The sequence below is a fragment of the Mercenaria mercenaria genome, chromosome 11, assembly GCF_021730395.1.
Source record: "Mercenaria mercenaria strain notata chromosome 11, MADL_Memer_1, whole genome shotgun sequence".
NCBI lineage: Eukaryota > Metazoa > Mollusca > Bivalvia > Venerida > Veneridae > Mercenaria > Mercenaria mercenaria.
Window position 1 is genome coordinate 39,603,272 of NC_069371.1, and position 18,371 is coordinate 39,621,642.

Consider the following 18,371-nt stretch of genomic DNA (forward strand, 5'->3'; position numbering starts at 1 on the left):
TGTATGTTCTAGAAATCTGCAGAAACCCATGCCGCAACGGTGGAACATGCGTTAGTCCTGACACATGCACATGTACAATATATTACACTGGATCAAGTTGCCAAACAAAAAAAATGTAAGAAATCAGAAATATTTCTGCATGATAATTTAAATAAGATTAACCACAATAAGGTATACATGTTATAAAATATAGCCCGCTCTAATTTTTATTGAAAACTTGCCAAATATATGGGTTAATTGCAATAGTTTGATAACTGCAATGCTTTTTTGGTTAGTAATACCCTTAAACATGTGTAGATAAAAATGACATCTTTAAGCTAAAAGAAGTTTTTATATTTGAATTTCGTTTTGATCTGTTAGTGGCTGCAAGAAAATACTGCAAAAATTTGACTAAATATTACTTTGTTAACATCACCGTAAGCAAATATTTTCAAACGACCAAATGAGCAGTGCCATGAGAAAACCAACATAGTGGCTTTGCGACCAGCATGGATCCAGACCAGCCTGCGCATCCGCGCAGTCTGGTCAGGATCCATGCTGTTCGCTTTCAAAGTCTATTGCAATTAGAGAAACTGTTAGCGAACAGCATGGATCCTGACCAGACTGCGCGGATGCGCAGGCTGGTCTGGATCCATGCTGGTCGCAAAGCCACTATGTTGGTTTTCCCATGGCGCGGCTCAAATTATGATGAGACTTCTCTTACAGTAACATACACTTAAAAAGAACGATTTGTTTCCTTTCAAGCTTAGATATGTATATCAGTTTAAGTCGAATAATGCTTTTGTGTATGATAGAAAAAAAAATTAATAGATTTTTTTCAAAATTTTGGAAGTAGTCAGAATATCTGATTAGATTAATAAAATGACATTTAGAACTTTTTATTTCATAATAACACTAAATATAAGACGCGTGGAATCTTAAAAGAAGTGTTTGTGGTAAATTGATACTGAAATGGTGAGCAGGGTAGAGATACCAGCATTGCAAGATCGAATATACCACGAAAATGTTCATCTAATTTTTATAAGGTTTGACTTGCTTGGTAGAAAATATTTGCATGAAAAGAGCAGTACTGTTTGTTTATTACTTTATTTAAAGCATGTAACGGTAAACAAATGGAGTTATTCTTCCTTATTGATTCATCTGGGAGCATAGGACAAACAAACTTTGGTATAGTAAAGGAATTTGTGAAGAATGTATCAGCTGCACTAGACATAGGACCCAACAAAACAAGAGTTGGCCTAATGACTTACAGCCGCTACCCATTCATTCGATTCAATATAATTGACACGCTGAATAAAAGCGAGGTTTTGGGCGATGTGGATAATGTTCCATACGTGTCAGGTTAGTAACCTTTATAATAACCCGTTTGTGAATATTAATTGATGTGACACAATTCGTACATATGCAAAATATTAAACTGTTCAACTGCTTAACAAATTTTATGCGTTTAGTACAGTTCTCCTCCTATGTTGTAACAAGTGTTCAATGTAATAAACTTTGTCATAGCCACGAAGACGGTCGTTAACCTTGTGATTTTGCCACTGATCAATAGAGTGTGCAAGATATTAAAGAAAATGGAATTAATTTTCCTTCTGAATGTTACCATAAAAATTTATATCTCTTTACTGTTTAAACGTTAAGAGGTACAAATAAACGTGGAAAAGTGTTTATACTTTTATATTTTTTGGCACTGTAAAACTGCAAGAAGCACGGCTTTATATAAAACGCTGTTGCAGTATCATTTGTTTTTAAATTATTTAAAAAATATGCATATGCTCTGTAATAAGATTATGCTTAATCAAATCTGATAGTTAGAATAGTAAGTTTTCATATCAAATTTATGACGACATCATATATGATTAAGCTGGTATGACGTCAGTTGCAGGACTGCTGTATCAACATTTGTCATATTGATCAACCATAAACTTAATAAGGCAAGTTACAACAGCAGATTTTCAAATTTTAAGTGAACTAAAATTTAGAATTTATAAACTTTAAGCATGCCAACGCAAATTACGTCGAGGAGTGAAGTGCTTTGATATTTTATCTAACATTGTACATGTGTTTGTAATCATCTTTATCGCACGCTGTGAGTTATCATTCATTTAAAAGTCTGGCTTTTGAACCCACTTTTGACATTCGCAGTGTAGTCTACAGTATCACGTTTGAACCTCTACGTGTTTCTACATCATAGAAATGTATACTATGTATATGATATACGATAAAACATGCCTTTTTATTGATATATCTTTCACAATGTTCTGATCAGTAAAGGTGATAAGGCTACTTTAAGTTTTTTGACACCCCTTGTACAGTTTTGATATTTTGTCACACTTTAGATTATACTGCGATCATTGAAAGAACGCTATTCCTTACATATGAGGACGGAAAATATTTTTAGCATACCCGATGTGATGAGTTATTATGAAGTACAATATCCTTTAACAAAGCTTATTCAAACGAGTGGTGACCTTTTTTAAATAGAAAAAACTTACTGCATATCTGCCAGCCTTTGTTTTGACTGTGTATAGATAAAGGATTTGTCATGTTTAAAGGAGGGCGCCAAATGATTTGTCACTGATATATTATATTTCATTTCAGTTTATTTAACAATATGTTTTACAAGATTTAACGTTAAAGGTGTAATTGTACGTTGATTTGTAAATGCGAAAATCAAATAAAAGATCGTGTATATCTTTATAAAAAGGTTTGACTGAAACGCATACAGCATTACGTCTCTTACAACAAGAGGGTTATTTTGGATCCAGGTCAAATGTCCCTCATGTGGCGATACTAATAACAGAAGGAACATCACTTCATTCAAATGAAACAAAGGCAGCCGCAGCATCATTACATAGACATAGTAAGAATTAGAATTGCTGACATAAAATATTATATATAGGATGACAAGTACACATGTTTTTTTAGAATATCCATTTTGAATTTGAGATAAAATATTTGTAAGTGCGAAGAAGCTCAATACCAGAATGAAAGTAAATTATGTTGTTTTTCTGACACACAGCACTTGTTTTGTATCTATGCCTCTCTTTTCTTACAACAGAGTTATTTAACGGTAGTATTTTCACATTTTTGGCAGACATTATACTGAAAGGTTGCTTAAATTCTAGGAATTCAGATGTTTGTGCTTGGCATTGGTCAAGCTATTTCTTCAACAGAACTACACAATATTGCCACGGATCCTGATAATATGCATTTGATCACCGTGAAAAGATACGAATCTTTGCCTAGCATACTTGAGAAACTGACAACACTGACATGCGATGGTAAGATGTTAACACCAAACTTACAGTTTAAACACGCCTAATTAGGCATACAAGTTTCATGGCTACTGAAATACGTATATCGTCGCTACCTCGCATAATTAACATTTAGCCTGCTGCTGGCAAATGGTTATGCCTTTGCGACCATTGCAGACCAAGATCACATCCGTGCAGGCTGATCATGGTCTGCACTGTTCGCTATTCAGTCGATACATTCTCAGTGAACACCCCTTCGAATAATAAATGGTATTGCCAAAATTAAATGATGGACCAGTCCATTTTAGAAATTTAGCTCGCATACCTAAATCAAGTCATCAAGAAAATGAAGTTTATTGCCTATAGCATTTTGTAATATATAAGGATAATGTTAACACATGGAGTTTCTTGCTATATAGCAACTGCAGAATTCCCATGTCACCAATCAATCCCTAGAGATTCCCAAGATGCTATGATACGAAAACACATGCTTGCCACCTCTTAACATATATGATAACGTTTCAACTTTTTCAACTTTTATATTTGATTATAGGTTAAAACTTTTCATGTTTGTAGACCTAATGACCAGCATATTTTGTATGACCTCATTAATGTCAAACTTTGATAAAACGCATCCGACACTTTTTTATAAAATGTATCTCTGACCATATTTTACAAATAATAAAAATGAAAATATATTTTCAGTTCTGGCACGTACATACACGCCATTGACAACACCAAGTAAGCATCACCTGTTTTTAGATTTTCAGATAAATATTGCTCTTTGGAAGGATAAATATATATTTGACACAACAAATAAATTGTATTCTTATTGAGCGCTTCATCACTTCATTGAAGACAATTTTCAGATACTATTATCATGGTATTCAATGATGCTTCTATTAGTGTTTAATAGCATTTGCCTCAAGCTCCTAACTTCCTTTCATTTGTAATCTTTCAGAACCAGTACTCATCAAATATGCAGGCAGTGAACCCATTCGTAAGTTATTATGATTTTTTAAAAATGTTATTTTAAACCACTTTGGTGTCCTGCTATATAAAAATTTTCGGAAATATTGTAAAATATTTCTCAGATGAGGATTGTCATATAAAATTTGTACAAAACTATTTCCTTCTACCGACATTCGTTAACAATTCCAAGCTTTTTGCAGTTCAATACATTAAATTCGTAGCGCAATATTCAATAAATTTTAGTTTGCTGATTAATTAAATATGTTGTAAATATACAAGTGAAAAAGACAATGCTAGACTGTTACAAACAAAAAAGGAGAACATTGTCCTGTTATTTATATCTTCGTTTTATAATAAAAATAGTTTGCATATCATTAACTTATTATTAACGAAGAAGGGAAATTAATATTAAATACTGAAATATAATGATACTCACACTTGTTTTCAATTTATTTAGGTGAATGTCTTGGAAAAGCAGCTGATATAGTGTTTGTGCTTGATTCTACTACAACATTGGGGCAAGCTCACTTCAAAAGTGTAAAACATTTTGCACTGGACATAGTAAATGATTTTGACATTGCTGATAATGCCACTCGGGTACATATCTGTTTAACTATTTTTCTTTTCTATCAAAATATTAACTATTTCGACCAAGCTGTCAGTATTGCTTGCACTCAGATATAACAGATTAAACAAGTAGGTCATTCCAGCGTTAAATTCAGCTTACAATATTAATTGTAGTTGAGGTTTATTTTTCGACAATCAGTATAGCCAATGAAAGCAATAAAGAATTCCTTTAGCAAAGAATCGACGTACACAGTACATCAATTACTTCAATTGAGATACCGATAATTTCCTTCGCTCTCGGTATCAATACGAGGCAAAAAACTAAGAAAATGATTAAAATACCCTGGTGGTTGTTATGTTGTAGAATATCACACGATTGTTTACCAGGTTGATTCCGTTTGCTAAGTTATTAACGTAAATATTTTGTTAGATAAAATTATCTGTTATGAAAGTGTCAAAGAAATTTCCTTTTACGAGATTTATATACTATATTGTTTTCTTATGTTTAGATTGGGGTTATTTCATTCAGCACATATCCGTTACTTCGACTGGAACTAGGCAAAATTGATGACAAACTTCAGCTTCTAAATTCAATAAACACTCTTATATACTATACCGGTGAGATTCGTATTGCAATTTCAGTTTCCCTGACTCAGTTACATCGCGTACACATCAGACTATTAGTCAGTGCAATTAAGAGAAATTTACTATTTTGGATCTTTATTGTAAAGCATAAAGTTTTGTTTTTGAGAAAAACTCACAAACGAACATTGGAATATTGTGTAAGACCAAGCACAAATTCATATTGTACAATGTACTCCTTAAAGTAATTTTTAATTTATTACCGTTTGATTATAAAAAATGGTATGTGGCGACAACTGTTACATATTTGTTCTTATATCTGGACTCAAATCAAGCCATCCATATGTACAAGTATTACCTTTCTTGTTAAAATCAATAGCATTTATTTATTTATAAACGAATTTCTTCCTTACTAAGGAACAAGAGAAACTGACAGGGCTTTGGAACTTCTTCGTATTGAAGGCTTTCTAAATCATCGCCCAGAAACACCAGACATTGCAATTTTAATTACTGACGGATCCTCAACTAATTCATTTCTCACGATGAGAGCTGCTGATGAATTGAAACAAAGCGGTGTTGAAGTATTTGTTGTTGGTAATGTTTTCATTTTGCCATTTCCTTAGAATAACGTCTATTATTTCTGAAAGTAGTTATGTTGTATGTTCCAAGAATTGACTGCGTCTTTGGCTTTTATCCGCTAAAATATTGGCAATACCAATAGCACAGTCCATGTTTGATGGAGAAGCATCACCTACACCTTTTACACTTTTGACCTTGCATATAGGACTAAGAAATGCCTTACTTCAAGTCACCGTGAAAACTTGTATTTTGTTACTAGTTCTGAATTGATTTCCATTTATAATTCAATACTACAAGATATTCAATAATATAAATACGCATATATTTAGGTGTCGGAGAAAACATTGATATGAAAGAACTAGGATACATTTCAACTAATCCTAAGGACCATGTATTTTCCGTTTCCAATTTTGAAGAGTTCGATCTATCAAGTTTTGAAGGTGTTGTAGCAAGAACCATATGCACAGGTAATCACTGCTTTTATGAAAACTTATCAAACTATACAACAAATGTATTAATTGGTTTATATGTATAGGGTATGGATATAACAATGTTGATATCGTAGGAATGGTAAAAAACCGCAGCCGAGCCCATGTTGGTGTAAGTTCAAGTAAACTAGATAGATGAATAATTGTTTCTGTAAGACAACTTCTACTTGACCCTAAATTGACTCATACACAGCGGTATGACTCAAACATTGCTCTGTATGAGACACCTATTCGGGAGAAAAACTTGTGATTTATTCAAACCTAAAGTCTGCCAAATATCCAAAGAAAAAGAAAAAATAAACAAAAATCAAACAAATGTGCATGTAAGTTTAAGCTTTTGTTATAAAACATAACGAATAGAAAAAATAGTATTACGTAACAAGATGACATTGATTACATTAAATATATATAATTTGCTGAAACGATGAAGTTGGTTTTACCCTCACATTCTAAATTTAGATATTCCGATACTGACAACGATCAGCACAACTTCATCAACCAGTTCAACGTCAAAGCCGACAAGCACGCAGCAGTTTTCCTCTTCAAGGTATATGTAGTATACTCAATATACTTAACTGATGCACTCTTACCAGCTCGTAACAATAACAATGTCTGGCTTTCCATTACAACAGTTACTCTACCAATATACATTTACATATACATTGTATTTGCTTGATGTCCTAATAGTTAGACAAATAATTACTTTACAAAAGATAAATACACAAGTAAACGAATGTGTCATGTGTTATGTTTGTTTGTTTGTTCTGGGTTTAACGCCGTTTTTCAACAGTATTTCAGTCATGTAACGGCAGGCAGTTAACCTAACCAGTGGTCCTGGATTCTGTACCAGTACAAACGTGTTCTCCGCAAGTAACTGCCAACTTCCCCACATGAATTATCAGAGCTGGAGGACGAATGCTTTCAGACACAATGTCTTTTATCAAATCGTCACGGAGAACATACGCCCCGCCCGGGGATCGAACTCGCGGTCTTGTGAATTATGTTTTCTATACTAACTCTAACAGACACCACTATGGCAGTCAGAAAAAATAGAATTAATAAATTTAAGAGGCCTGTGACTAACCTTCTTTGGCCAAAAAATGAAACCTTGAAAATGAGCTACATGCCTGCGACAGTTTGTGTACTAGAAAAAAACTCTGGCAGAAAATCATTCCATAATATGGCCAGGAAAAACATTTAGAATTAAACAGGATATCAATTTATTGGTTCCTTTTACTATAAGCGCTCACAATCAGATTCATAGAGTAAATTGTGCCAAAGATCGTCTTAAGTATACAATTGTGAATTTCTAACGTCTTAACCCAAAGTTAGACCTTAGGGCACATAATTACAGAAACGTATAAAAAGCAGTGGAAGAGACATGTCAAGCCTACGCGCTACTAAATAGGTGACTCGAGATAACTTCAGGTAGTTTTGAACATTTGATAAACGGGAAGTAATAGCGTAACGTCATTTATCCGGATAACATGGAAAAAGCCTGGATTCGGTATACGGAAATTAAAATCATTTTATTAATTAACGGCAAACTGTGGGTAATTTATCGGACACGTCAAATAATTACGAATATTGTCTTGAATCGCGCTTGAAATGTTGAATCACTTTGGTCATGGGCAGATATTAAAAAAAAAAAATACTAAACCAAGCCATAAAATCAAGACGTTGCCGTTTGTCACAGCTGGATAAATCATAAAATTGATTTTTGTCCACTACAGCTTTGTGTTTCAAACATATTATGCTTGCATTAGTAAAACAAAACAAAAACAAAAAAAACAAAAAAATGAAATTTTCAAAGTGGAGTCGATTAAATGACTAATTTAATATTTGTTTTTATTAAATATCTTGCAAGTTCAGATATTGAAACGGATAATTGATATAAAAGAGACATACTAGTATACTATGTTTGTTTGTAAGATATAATCTACGCGTATTTTCTAGTAAAGTGACCTCCTCCCCACCCCCACACGTGAACTTCGTGAACATCGTTCTGGTAATACTGGTATTATTATAATACAGCTGTATTTCATGATGACATGTGGACAATGTAGGCCCTCCTTTAATAAATGTGTTTTCACAACTTCATCTACAAGCTTATTTAGTCAATCTCCGTTCAGTATAGCTTTTAAAACATAAATAAATAATATCTTACACTGTAAAAACAAAATTTGATCTAAACTTACCTTAATATATCAAATGCTGTGCATGATGCTACATTCATTCAGTACAATGTCTTGACATATTAAACACATTTGTCTTTGCCTAAAATATGTCAATTTATTAGTAGATACTTGAGTTTCCCTTTTTTGTCATGCATGTCATGTATAATTTTATTACTATCACAGAATTACAAAATAATACAGTTATTCTGTGGCGTGTCTTTAATGCTTCTGTCATGGAAGAAAATCATTGTTTGCAGTTATGATATATCGCAAGTATTTTAATGCACAACTATGAAATTTGACGCTTTGACGTAAAGACAGTTACGTACACAGCGATAGTATTGCATTACAACACTTTTTTGTCTTTGTTTAATATAGTTGCAAATCAATTCTGTTTTTAGTTCACCTTGGATCTTCAGTGGAAATGACACAACCGGTTGGTATAAAACTAATTTACTTATTAGTTTGTATATAGACTGACATGCAGATAATCATACATCTTATTCCATGATAAATTATAAATATGGAGTCAGTTTGTTGGTCTTTGAATAATAATGTTGGCATAATTAAAATGTACATGCATTTCTGTTTTCAAAAAGAGTTGAAAAAAGAATGTCCGAGCAGTCGGCATAAAGTCATACCATCAGGGTATTATTTTCATTTTCTTCCAAACAGCGGTTGAAAAAAAGAGTGTTTTGTGTCAGCCTTTTTGTTTATAAATGTTTCAAATAAAAATGAAGTTAAACAATTATATTTGCATTAAATTTCTTTTCAGCCTGTTTCCCGGAGGTCAAAGATATCATGTTCGTAGTTGATAGTTCTAGTAGAATTGGAGACCAAAACTTTTTAAAAATGAAACATTTCGTCAAACAAACAGTTGAAACATTTAATATCGGACTGAATTTAACTCGTGTTGGTTTGATTCTTTTCAGTACAAATGCTACAATGGTATTCCCCTTGGACAAGTACAATGCATCACAAGAGATACTTGATGCTGTAGAAAATATTGTGTACAATCCAGTCGATAAGACAAATATAGGTATGTAAAGAAAATCTGAATATTGGCTAACAAACCTTATGAAGAATTAACCTTCTCTCGACATGCTATGTGCATTCTTCATTGCACACACAGTTATGTGTACTTACGTTTATTATTTGTCAAGTTTTGATTTTGCATGGGGTAAATAAAATTACTTCATATTTTATTATCTCTTACATTAAAAGCTTATTTGCTAGTAAATTATACATCTTTATATGGTAATGTAACATATACGATTATAATATTATGTTTGAAATGAATCTATATTGATGGTTTTGCTAATATATTTCAAACAAAGGTGGCGTGTTAGAGTATGTTCGCAAACACGGATTCACCTATGATCGCCAAGATGTTCCAAACATAGCGTTTTTAATCACGGATGGTTATTCATCCGATAAAAATTCAACGAAGCTACAGGTAGGATAAATTATGTATATACTCTTGTCAATATACTAGTTTGTTATATATAGTTGTAAAGTTTATGTGTAGGCCAGATGTTTATAAACACCACGAGCGCATAGGAAAAGAAAGTGTAGATCTTTAGAAGCTGTAAACATAAATGCAGCCTTAATTAATATCTAACCACGGGCTCTTCGAGGTGTTTTCTTTTGTATAGCTTTTTATTACCGTTTAACATATGTTAAGTTCTCTGGTACTGACACAACTATGGCCGTTATACATGTATGCCCTTACTTAGAAGCTTGAAGGTACAGCATAATATTCATTTATAAATATGAAAATGGAAACTTGCCATTTGTCAGCTGTATGTACAACACACCTAAGTATTACACACATTTTTTAGATGTTGAGCAGAATCTAATTATTTAACTTATAGAACTATCAAGTGCTTGCTTGTTTTTTGTTTTTATTTTCATTTAAATGTTTCGATAATAATAGGGAAGTCCGCGTAGTTTCATAAGTGGAAAAAAATTAGAAATTAAAATTTCCTTATGTTATATTACAGGCCCGTCTAGCCAAGCAAAACAATACAATACAGATTTTGACCACTGCAGTTGGCCAATTCGTAGACTTTGATGAGCTGGTGGACATAGCTAGCAATAACCCGTATACAAACCAAAGCCTTATATACCATGTTGATGATTTCGACGATCTTCACGTAATGTCTCTAGAAGATGTTTTTACCAGCGTCATATGTGGATGTAAGTCCGATATATTATTAATAAAATACAGCAGAAGATTCTTTGGAAACATAAAACACAATTAAACAGAGTAATGATAGAATATGTTTGATTGAGTCTGTTCTTGAGAAGTGATTGAAAGTGAAACATGCCGCCTTTCTTCAAATTAGAAAGACCTCTATTGTGTACGTATTACTAATATATAACAATAGAAAATATAACAACATTGAATTACAGCACGGGAAACATTTTACGATCATAAATCCGCAAGTAAAGATCTATAAGAAGATCCTATTGAAGCAAATTGGACTCGGTTTTATAGATGTAAACAGATTCAACTACATATTCGATATTCCCTATCAGACCTCGAAACCCAAATTCCAACAGTCACACACAGATTGCTAATGTACAGCATGAAACTTGAAATAAATTACCTAACAAACAGATGAATCATACCATAACCTCAGCAACACGAATAAAAACAAAATACATTGAAGACGTACCAAAAAAAAAATCCAGAGATTACACAATGTACCACCTTACAATGACCGGTAACATCTGTTTGTTTAGTTCGAGTTTAGAATCCTGTATTTGTTTTAGTTTGCAAACATGTATATTTGAAAAAAATATTGTACTTAATCAGAATTTTGTAGGACTGAATGTGCAAAATGTAAAAAGTAAAGTTTTAAAGGGATTTACCATTGTAACTGTAAATCTGAACTAGATCAAGTAAACCGCATGACTAAACGTGATTGGCTTACTTATAATAACCTAAGTTTGTTCATGTTTTTGTATGGCATATACTTTTTTAAATCAGTTTCTATTATTGTAGTTGAAATGTCTACTTTACAGCCTAAAGTGTCGATGTCAACATTGTTTGCTTCGGTGACACAACCTTGTTATGATAAAGTGAAAACATGTTCCGAGTATCAAGAGAATATGTGTACAAGTTACCGTCCTTGGGCAATGGAACATTGCAAACAGTATTGTGGGTTTTGCCAAGGTAAAAGACAATTATTTTTTAATTTCATTCTAATCTAACGGTAATAATTATATGTAACTTATATAAAATTCAGCAAGTCTCATTCATACAAGTTTAAATAATTTTCTCAAAATGTCTAAGATGTGTTCTGTTCTTTACTTTTGGTAAAAATAAAGCAAGAGATCATTTCAAATTTTGAAAATAGTTCAACGTTACTCAGAAAATGATCAGAATATGTGCATCTTAATAATTCAGGTATTAAATTTTGAAACAGTATATCATTATTTCCAATTCAGCTCTTGTGATACTAGGATACCATTTAAATTACAATATTCTTTAATTTGAGTTTATTTTAGGGACCACTACCGCAGCAAAACCATGTGTAGATGAGATAGGCAATTGTCACGAATATGGTCTTGATATATGCACTTCAACAGCTTTCAGGAAATGGACAAAGGACCACTGCCCCAAATTTTGTGGGCTTTGTGGTAAGTCATCAATGTTTTCCCCTTTACTTATATATATCAAAGTTTATAAAAGATAATATTGTTTCCTACTTTCATGCAAAATAAAGGCAAAAATCAAGGGGTCTGATAAAATTTTGCTTTATTAGGTCGGTGACTTGATAAAGCTTGCCGGACTACGTTTTTTATAAATTATATTGTTTTATAAAACGACGCTTTCTTGTTTTTTAGAATAACTGGTGAAAGAATATTTATGTAATTATTTTTAACTGAACTTCGGATAAAACTTCACTTGGCAGCAAATTAAAATTATTCATTCATGTTCAGCAGAACAGAGAGGTCGGGTACAAAGCAAAACAAGGTTAGCCTTAAAGTTTGTTTTTCCGCTTTTATTCTCAAAAGTTTGGGATTTCAATGCAGCATGTGTGTGATTTGGAGAGCGTATTAATTTTAGATTTCTATGCAAGGCAGACTCCGATCTAGTTGGTGGTAAATTTTGACTTTTAATTTTAGATCAGAAGGTAGGATAAATAGAACATTAGGTTAATGTCTTATAAATTTAAATGTATTAAGTTCGTCTACAAAAAAATAATAGCCTCGGCTACAGCCTCGACTTTTAAACTTTCTTCGACTCACTTAATAAATCTGATTTTATTAGACAGTACCCATATATTCTCTTTGTACTTATATGGAAATATTTTAATTAATCTATAAAATTGTTCTTACAGGTGCAGATACAACAAGTTCAACGCTTACGACAACAACAACCACTGCAAAAGGTTAATACTTGTGTATTATTACAATGTCGACCTACTGTTCGGTGTATGTTTGTATGAATGTGCATTTGATAACAATTTATATATGATAGCCTATGCCATTATACCTCATTTATTGACATCACTTTATTTTCTGCTTTGCGTTCTTTACAAACAACCTTTACAGTCTTACAATTGTTCTGTAAACAAATTAAAGTAAAGCTACCAGACCTTATTCATAGAAAATGGTATATTTCTTTTAAATTAACAAATTAGGTGTGATAAAGTGGAGTATGAGAAATCTGGTGGTGCTAGTGGGGTTTTGAGCTTGCAATGCGCCAAAACAATATGCTTTTGTACATTTTTATTCATAACCATCAAACTCATTACCTTTACAACAGACGTAGACAAAATAGTTATTCTCTCGAACATTTTCCTGATATTAAGTTCATTTAAGCGGATAGAATCATCACATTTTTTATTTATATTTAAGCCACTTCAGCCACATATAAAGGCATGTTAGCGACGGCAACTTCGTTGTCTTCTTGAGCTTATGCGTAAACAAAATAGGTAGCTGTGAAGAATTTGGTACACTTATATGTACCGATAATCAACGATGGGCACAGGATCATTGTCGAAAATACTGTGGGTTTTGTCAAGGTTTGAATACTTACTTAGCTATTTTGCTTTTTGTTAATGCGAATCACTTACCTCTGACAGATGTGGGTTCGAGCCTTGCTTTGTGCTCGTATTTTGTATGTAAAGAAAACACCCAGCTTTCTTACGCAAGTTCAGTGATTCTATCAAGGTGCCAATTCGGGGTGAAATAATGCTCGGAGGAGCATGTAGCGTCTTCCTCCACCATGAAACGAAAGCATATGACCTACAGTTGTGCCAGTATGACCTGTACCAAGCAGTTATAGTGTCTGAACCTCTGCAGCTGCGCTTTTATTGACCGAAACCCTGTGTTTTATTGATATTAAACTTAATATGACAGGATAAAATGTTTATATTTTATATGTTTGTCATCACTTTGCATTTGATTATTTACTCTTTTAGCAGAATTCGAAATTTAAAATGAAAACATTCCCTCCACTGTATCTGACAGACGTCTTTTTGTTTAGTTTGTGTTCAGAATCCTGTATTTGTTTTAGTTTGCAAACATGTATATTTAAATAATGCGTGAACTTCGTTGGAATTTCATAGCAGTAAATGTGCAAAATGTAAGAAATAAAAGCTTTAAAGGTATTTACCACTGTTGCTGTAAATCTGAACTAGATCAAGTACTAGTAAACCGTATGACCAAACGCGAGGGTCTAACTGATAATAACCTATTAAGTTTGTTCATGTACTTGTATGGTTTATACTTTTTTAAAATCAACTTTTATTATTGTAATTGAATTCTCTACTTTACCATCTAAAGTATCGATGTCAACAATGTTTGCTTCGGTGACACCACCTTGTTATGATCAAGTGAAAAATTGTGCCGACTACCGAGAAGATATGTGTACAAGTTACCGTCCTTGGGCAATGGGACATTGTAAACAGTATTGTGGGTTTTGCCAAGGTAAAAATAATTTCTTATCTAATTTTAGTTAAAGACAATGTAGTCACTTTTAGGCGATTCTTATCTGACGATAATATATGTAACTCATATGAAATTCAGCAAGTCTCATTCATACACATTAAATGATATTCTCCAAATATCTAAGCCATGTTTTGTTCATTACTTTCGGTAGAAACAGAACAAGAGGACATATCAAATTTTGAAAAATAGTTCAACGTTACTCAGAAAATGACAGAATGTGCAGTTTGAATTATACATTTTAATAATTCAGTTTTAAATTGTGAAACAGTATATCATTATTTCCACTTCAGCTCTTGCGATTCTAGGATACCATTTAAAGTGCAATATTTTCTTTGATTTGAATTTATTTTAGGGACCACTACCGCAGCAAAACCATGCGTCGATAACATAGGCAATTGTCATAAATATGGACTTGATATATGCACTTCAACAGCTTTCAGGAAATGGACAAAGGACAACTGCCCACATTTTTGTGGGCTTTGTGGTAAGTCTTGACTTTAAAGTTTGTCCCCTTTACGTATACGTGTATTTCAAAGTTTATTTTTCATATGTTATAAAAGATAATTTTGTACTTACATGAAAACATTTTACTTACTTCATAAAACTGTTCTTACAGTTTCAGATACAACAACCAGTTCAACGCTAACAACAACAACAACAACAACATCCACAGTAAAAGGTTATAGTTGTATATTATTGCATACATGTACTCAAACAAAGTCGACCTACTGCTCGGTGTATATCTGTATGCATGTTCATTTGCTAACAATTTATATATAACTGTTCTTCTATGCCATTATACCTCTTTCCTTGTCATCTCTTTATTTTCTGCTTCGTTTTTTATCAACAACATTTACAGTGTTACAGTTTCCGTTGTTACTGCTGCACATGTTTCATAAATTATTCCTGCTAACGAATTAAAGTAAAGCTACCAGACCTTATTCTAAGAAAGTGATATATTTCTTTAACAAATTCGGTGTGATAAAGTAGCGTATCTGAGAGAACCTGGTGGTGCTCAGAGGTTTTATGGGCTTAAATGCGCAAAACATTCGTGTTTTTACACATTTTATCCCTAACCATTACATTCATTATCTATACAACAGACGTAGACAAAACAGTTATTCTTTCGTACATTTTCCAGATATTAAGTTCATTTAGGACAAATAGAAACATCACAGACTTTTTTATTTTTAAGCAACTTCTGCCATGATGACTTATAAAGGCTTGTTAGCGACGGCAACTTCGTTGTCTTCTGCGAGCTTATGTGCAAACAAATTTGGTAACTGTGATGAATTTGGTATAGATATATGTACCGATTATCAACAATGGGCAAAGGATCATTGTCGGCAATACTGTGGTTTTTGTCAAGGTTTAAAAACATACTTTACTATTTTGCTTTTGTTAATGCGAATTACTTGCCCCTGACCGATATGGGTTCGAGCCTTGCTTTTTGCTTGTATTCGTTTTGTGAAGAAATCATCCAGCTTGCATATGCAAGTTCAGTGGTTCTATCAAGGTGCTCGTTTGCGAAATCACAAAAAGATACAAGACAAATTTCATCTGGAACTTGACGAACCTACGCTGTGCTTTCTTGAATTTTGTAAGGAAGACTGAATTTTCATAACATTTTTCATAAGAATGAGACGAATGCTAGATTGTTTTAAAGTAAACTTCACATAAAAGTTTGTAAAGGACTGTAAATGTAGACTGAAATAGCAATTCGTATTTCTTGTTTTCCACTTGTAGATGCAACAACCTCGGCTGCCTTGTCAACCGCTCCATAAATTGGACAATGTAGAAAACTTTTACAGTTTGCTAAACAGAAAACTGATTCGTAACCAATGGGTGGACACTACTTGTAAATACGCAACACGATATATGGATATATATAGCTATCTAATTGACATGAAAGTATATCTTACAACATCTTTACATTAATTTCCACATATCAAGTTATAATTCATTGCACCAAGAAGGGAGTCACTAAAATCTATAAGAAATATTTTGGAAACAACACAATACGCAAGCAAGCCAATAATAGTAGAGCTGGTTTGTGGGAAAACATGAACAGTGCAAAACCTTTCATGCCCACTAGAACCAACCAAGCTTTTGGCCTGCTGGCGGCAAATGATTCTGCCTTTGCGTCCAGTGCAGACCAAGATGGACCAGATCATTGTAGAAATGTAACAGGCTAAAGGTTAAGAAGAACTCTATTATACAGAACATAAGCGGAACGTTGTCATACGGAATATTCCCACATAGACCCAAAGAACTAATTTAAAAGAACATAACGCCAATATGCCAATTCTACAGAGCATGTCGGAGACAACTATCGTGTCTCTATTGATGCCTATCTGTGTATTTTCTAATTTAAAATATTTTCCTTACAACTACTCCTGTTGATATGAATCCGTACTATTTAGCTTACTCTATCAAAGTACATGTATAATGTATAATGTACAAGGAAATGAAAGTTAAAATCAAAAATAGTTTTAATAAATATAGACTATTGTATGTGTATGATTTGTACAGAACCTCCTTGTGTCAAAATGAAATTATATATTACTTTGATTATTTACTGAATACTTATCTTTTCTATAACATCCATATATGCAGCAAACTAGACTATTTCGCCACTGACAAAACACTAATCATCCTATATTAGATTGAACAGATCAAAACCTATAGGAAATATTGAGATTTTTATTTGTTTGTTGCGAACCTCCAGCTATCGGAGGTTCCTCTGGACATAACTGTAGGCACTAGTATCATTTCTGAACATACGTAAGTTCATGTACGTAAGTCGTCTGGGTGTACATATCCAGCAATACTCTAACTACAAGCGATAAGGAGTGCATAGCCATTCCGCTTTAAACACCATACGTATACCTGAGTTAATAACAACAAAACGCTCAAATCTCGTAACAAAATTTTAACATGCCTTCATGAACTAACATTATATCCTAACATGACCAGCTAATGATCTACATACTTTTAGAACAAAATCATTCTCTGGTTATTCTGCAATACACCGACCTTGAACAATGCTGCGCGTGCACCGTGTTTTGCCCAAATGCTGAGGCGTAGCACGCAGTTGTCATTTATGTTTGATGAAAATACTCCTCTGATTCTCGTCTTAAGTTATTTGAAGTAGATCTAAGTCGTGTTAGAATCGAAATAATAGGTATCTAAATAAGGTTTATCGTAGAATAAATCTTGTTTGTCGTTCTTATGCGTAGAAAAATATCACGAAGGCTGAAGGCCTACACATATTCACATACTCACAAGAACTCTAAACTTGGGTTATTCTACGATAAACCTAATGTTGATACTTATTTTTTCTTACTTTAACAATTATTTGGATTTTTTAAGAAGCACAATAATCAAGTTCCTGTAGTTTTGACTAAAGTCAGTCCATGGACATTCGCACAATTTTGCCCTGAGCAAAGAAAATTATAAAGATGGCTTGATTTTCATGATCGCCAAATTGTTATTAAGTCTTGGCCAAAGCCTCTTTACTGGTTTATATTTCGTACCTTTATTAACCTATGTATGAAGGTTTAAGCAAACAGCAAGTCATTTTGCTTCGAAATACAAAGTTACAGCCGATATCTAGTTAAGCTTTGGGTATCCAGTTTATATATATAAAGGTTAGTAAAGTTAATAGATCCTTTGCATTAACAAGCAAAATATAATAATAGAGATGATTTTAGTCTTTCCATAAACCTCAAATAGATGGGGAATATCATGTGCAATATTTTATACGATAAATAATCACACAA

The 18,371-nt window shown here is 32.9% G+C and overlaps 1 protein-coding gene across 2 annotated transcripts; it reads left to right on the top strand.

The window, feature by feature from the left end:
- Positions 1–1,097: 1,097 nt before the first annotated feature.
- LOC123530910 (collagen alpha-1(XII) chain-like) lies at positions 1,098–17,156 on the top strand. Of its 2 annotated transcripts, XM_053517202.1 has the most exons (23): positions 1,098–1,341; positions 2,708–2,863; positions 3,129–3,284; positions 3,963–3,998; positions 4,219–4,257; positions 4,687–4,826; positions 5,306–5,414; positions 5,796–5,972; positions 6,287–6,424; positions 6,905–6,992; positions 9,024–9,058; positions 9,398–9,661; positions 9,960–10,078; positions 10,626–10,821; positions 11,633–11,803; positions 12,139–12,270; positions 12,975–13,025; positions 13,495–13,661; positions 14,425–14,568; positions 14,942–15,073; positions 15,206–15,268; positions 15,785–15,958; positions 16,336–17,156. In XM_053517202.1, the coding sequence occupies exons 1-18, from the start codon at positions 1,113–1,115 to the stop codon at positions 13,548–13,550; spliced, it is 2,292 nt and encodes a 763-aa protein (XP_053373177.1). In that variant the 5' UTR covers positions 1,098–1,112; the 3' UTR covers positions 13,551–13,661; positions 14,425–14,568; positions 14,942–15,073; positions 15,206–15,268; positions 15,785–15,958; positions 16,336–17,156. The 2 variants fall into 2 exon arrangements, with proteins under 2 accessions (XP_053373177.1, XP_053373178.1); XM_053517203.1 differs by lacking the exon at positions 15,206–15,268.
- Positions 17,157–18,371: the final 1,215 nt, after the last annotated feature.

Coding starts and splice junctions, on each gene's coding strand:
- LOC123530910 (XM_053517202.1), top strand. CDS start 1,113: ATGGAGTTATTCTTCCTTATTGATTCATCTGGGAGCATAGGACAAACA. Junction 4,258..4,686: donor TGCAGGCAGTGAACCCATTC/GTAAGTTATTAT, acceptor CAATTTATTTAG/GTGAATGTCTTGGAAAAGCA. Junction 6,993..9,023: donor CAGCAGTTTTCCTCTTCAAG/GTATATGTAGTA, acceptor TTCTGTTTTTAG/TTCACCTTGGATCTTCAGTG.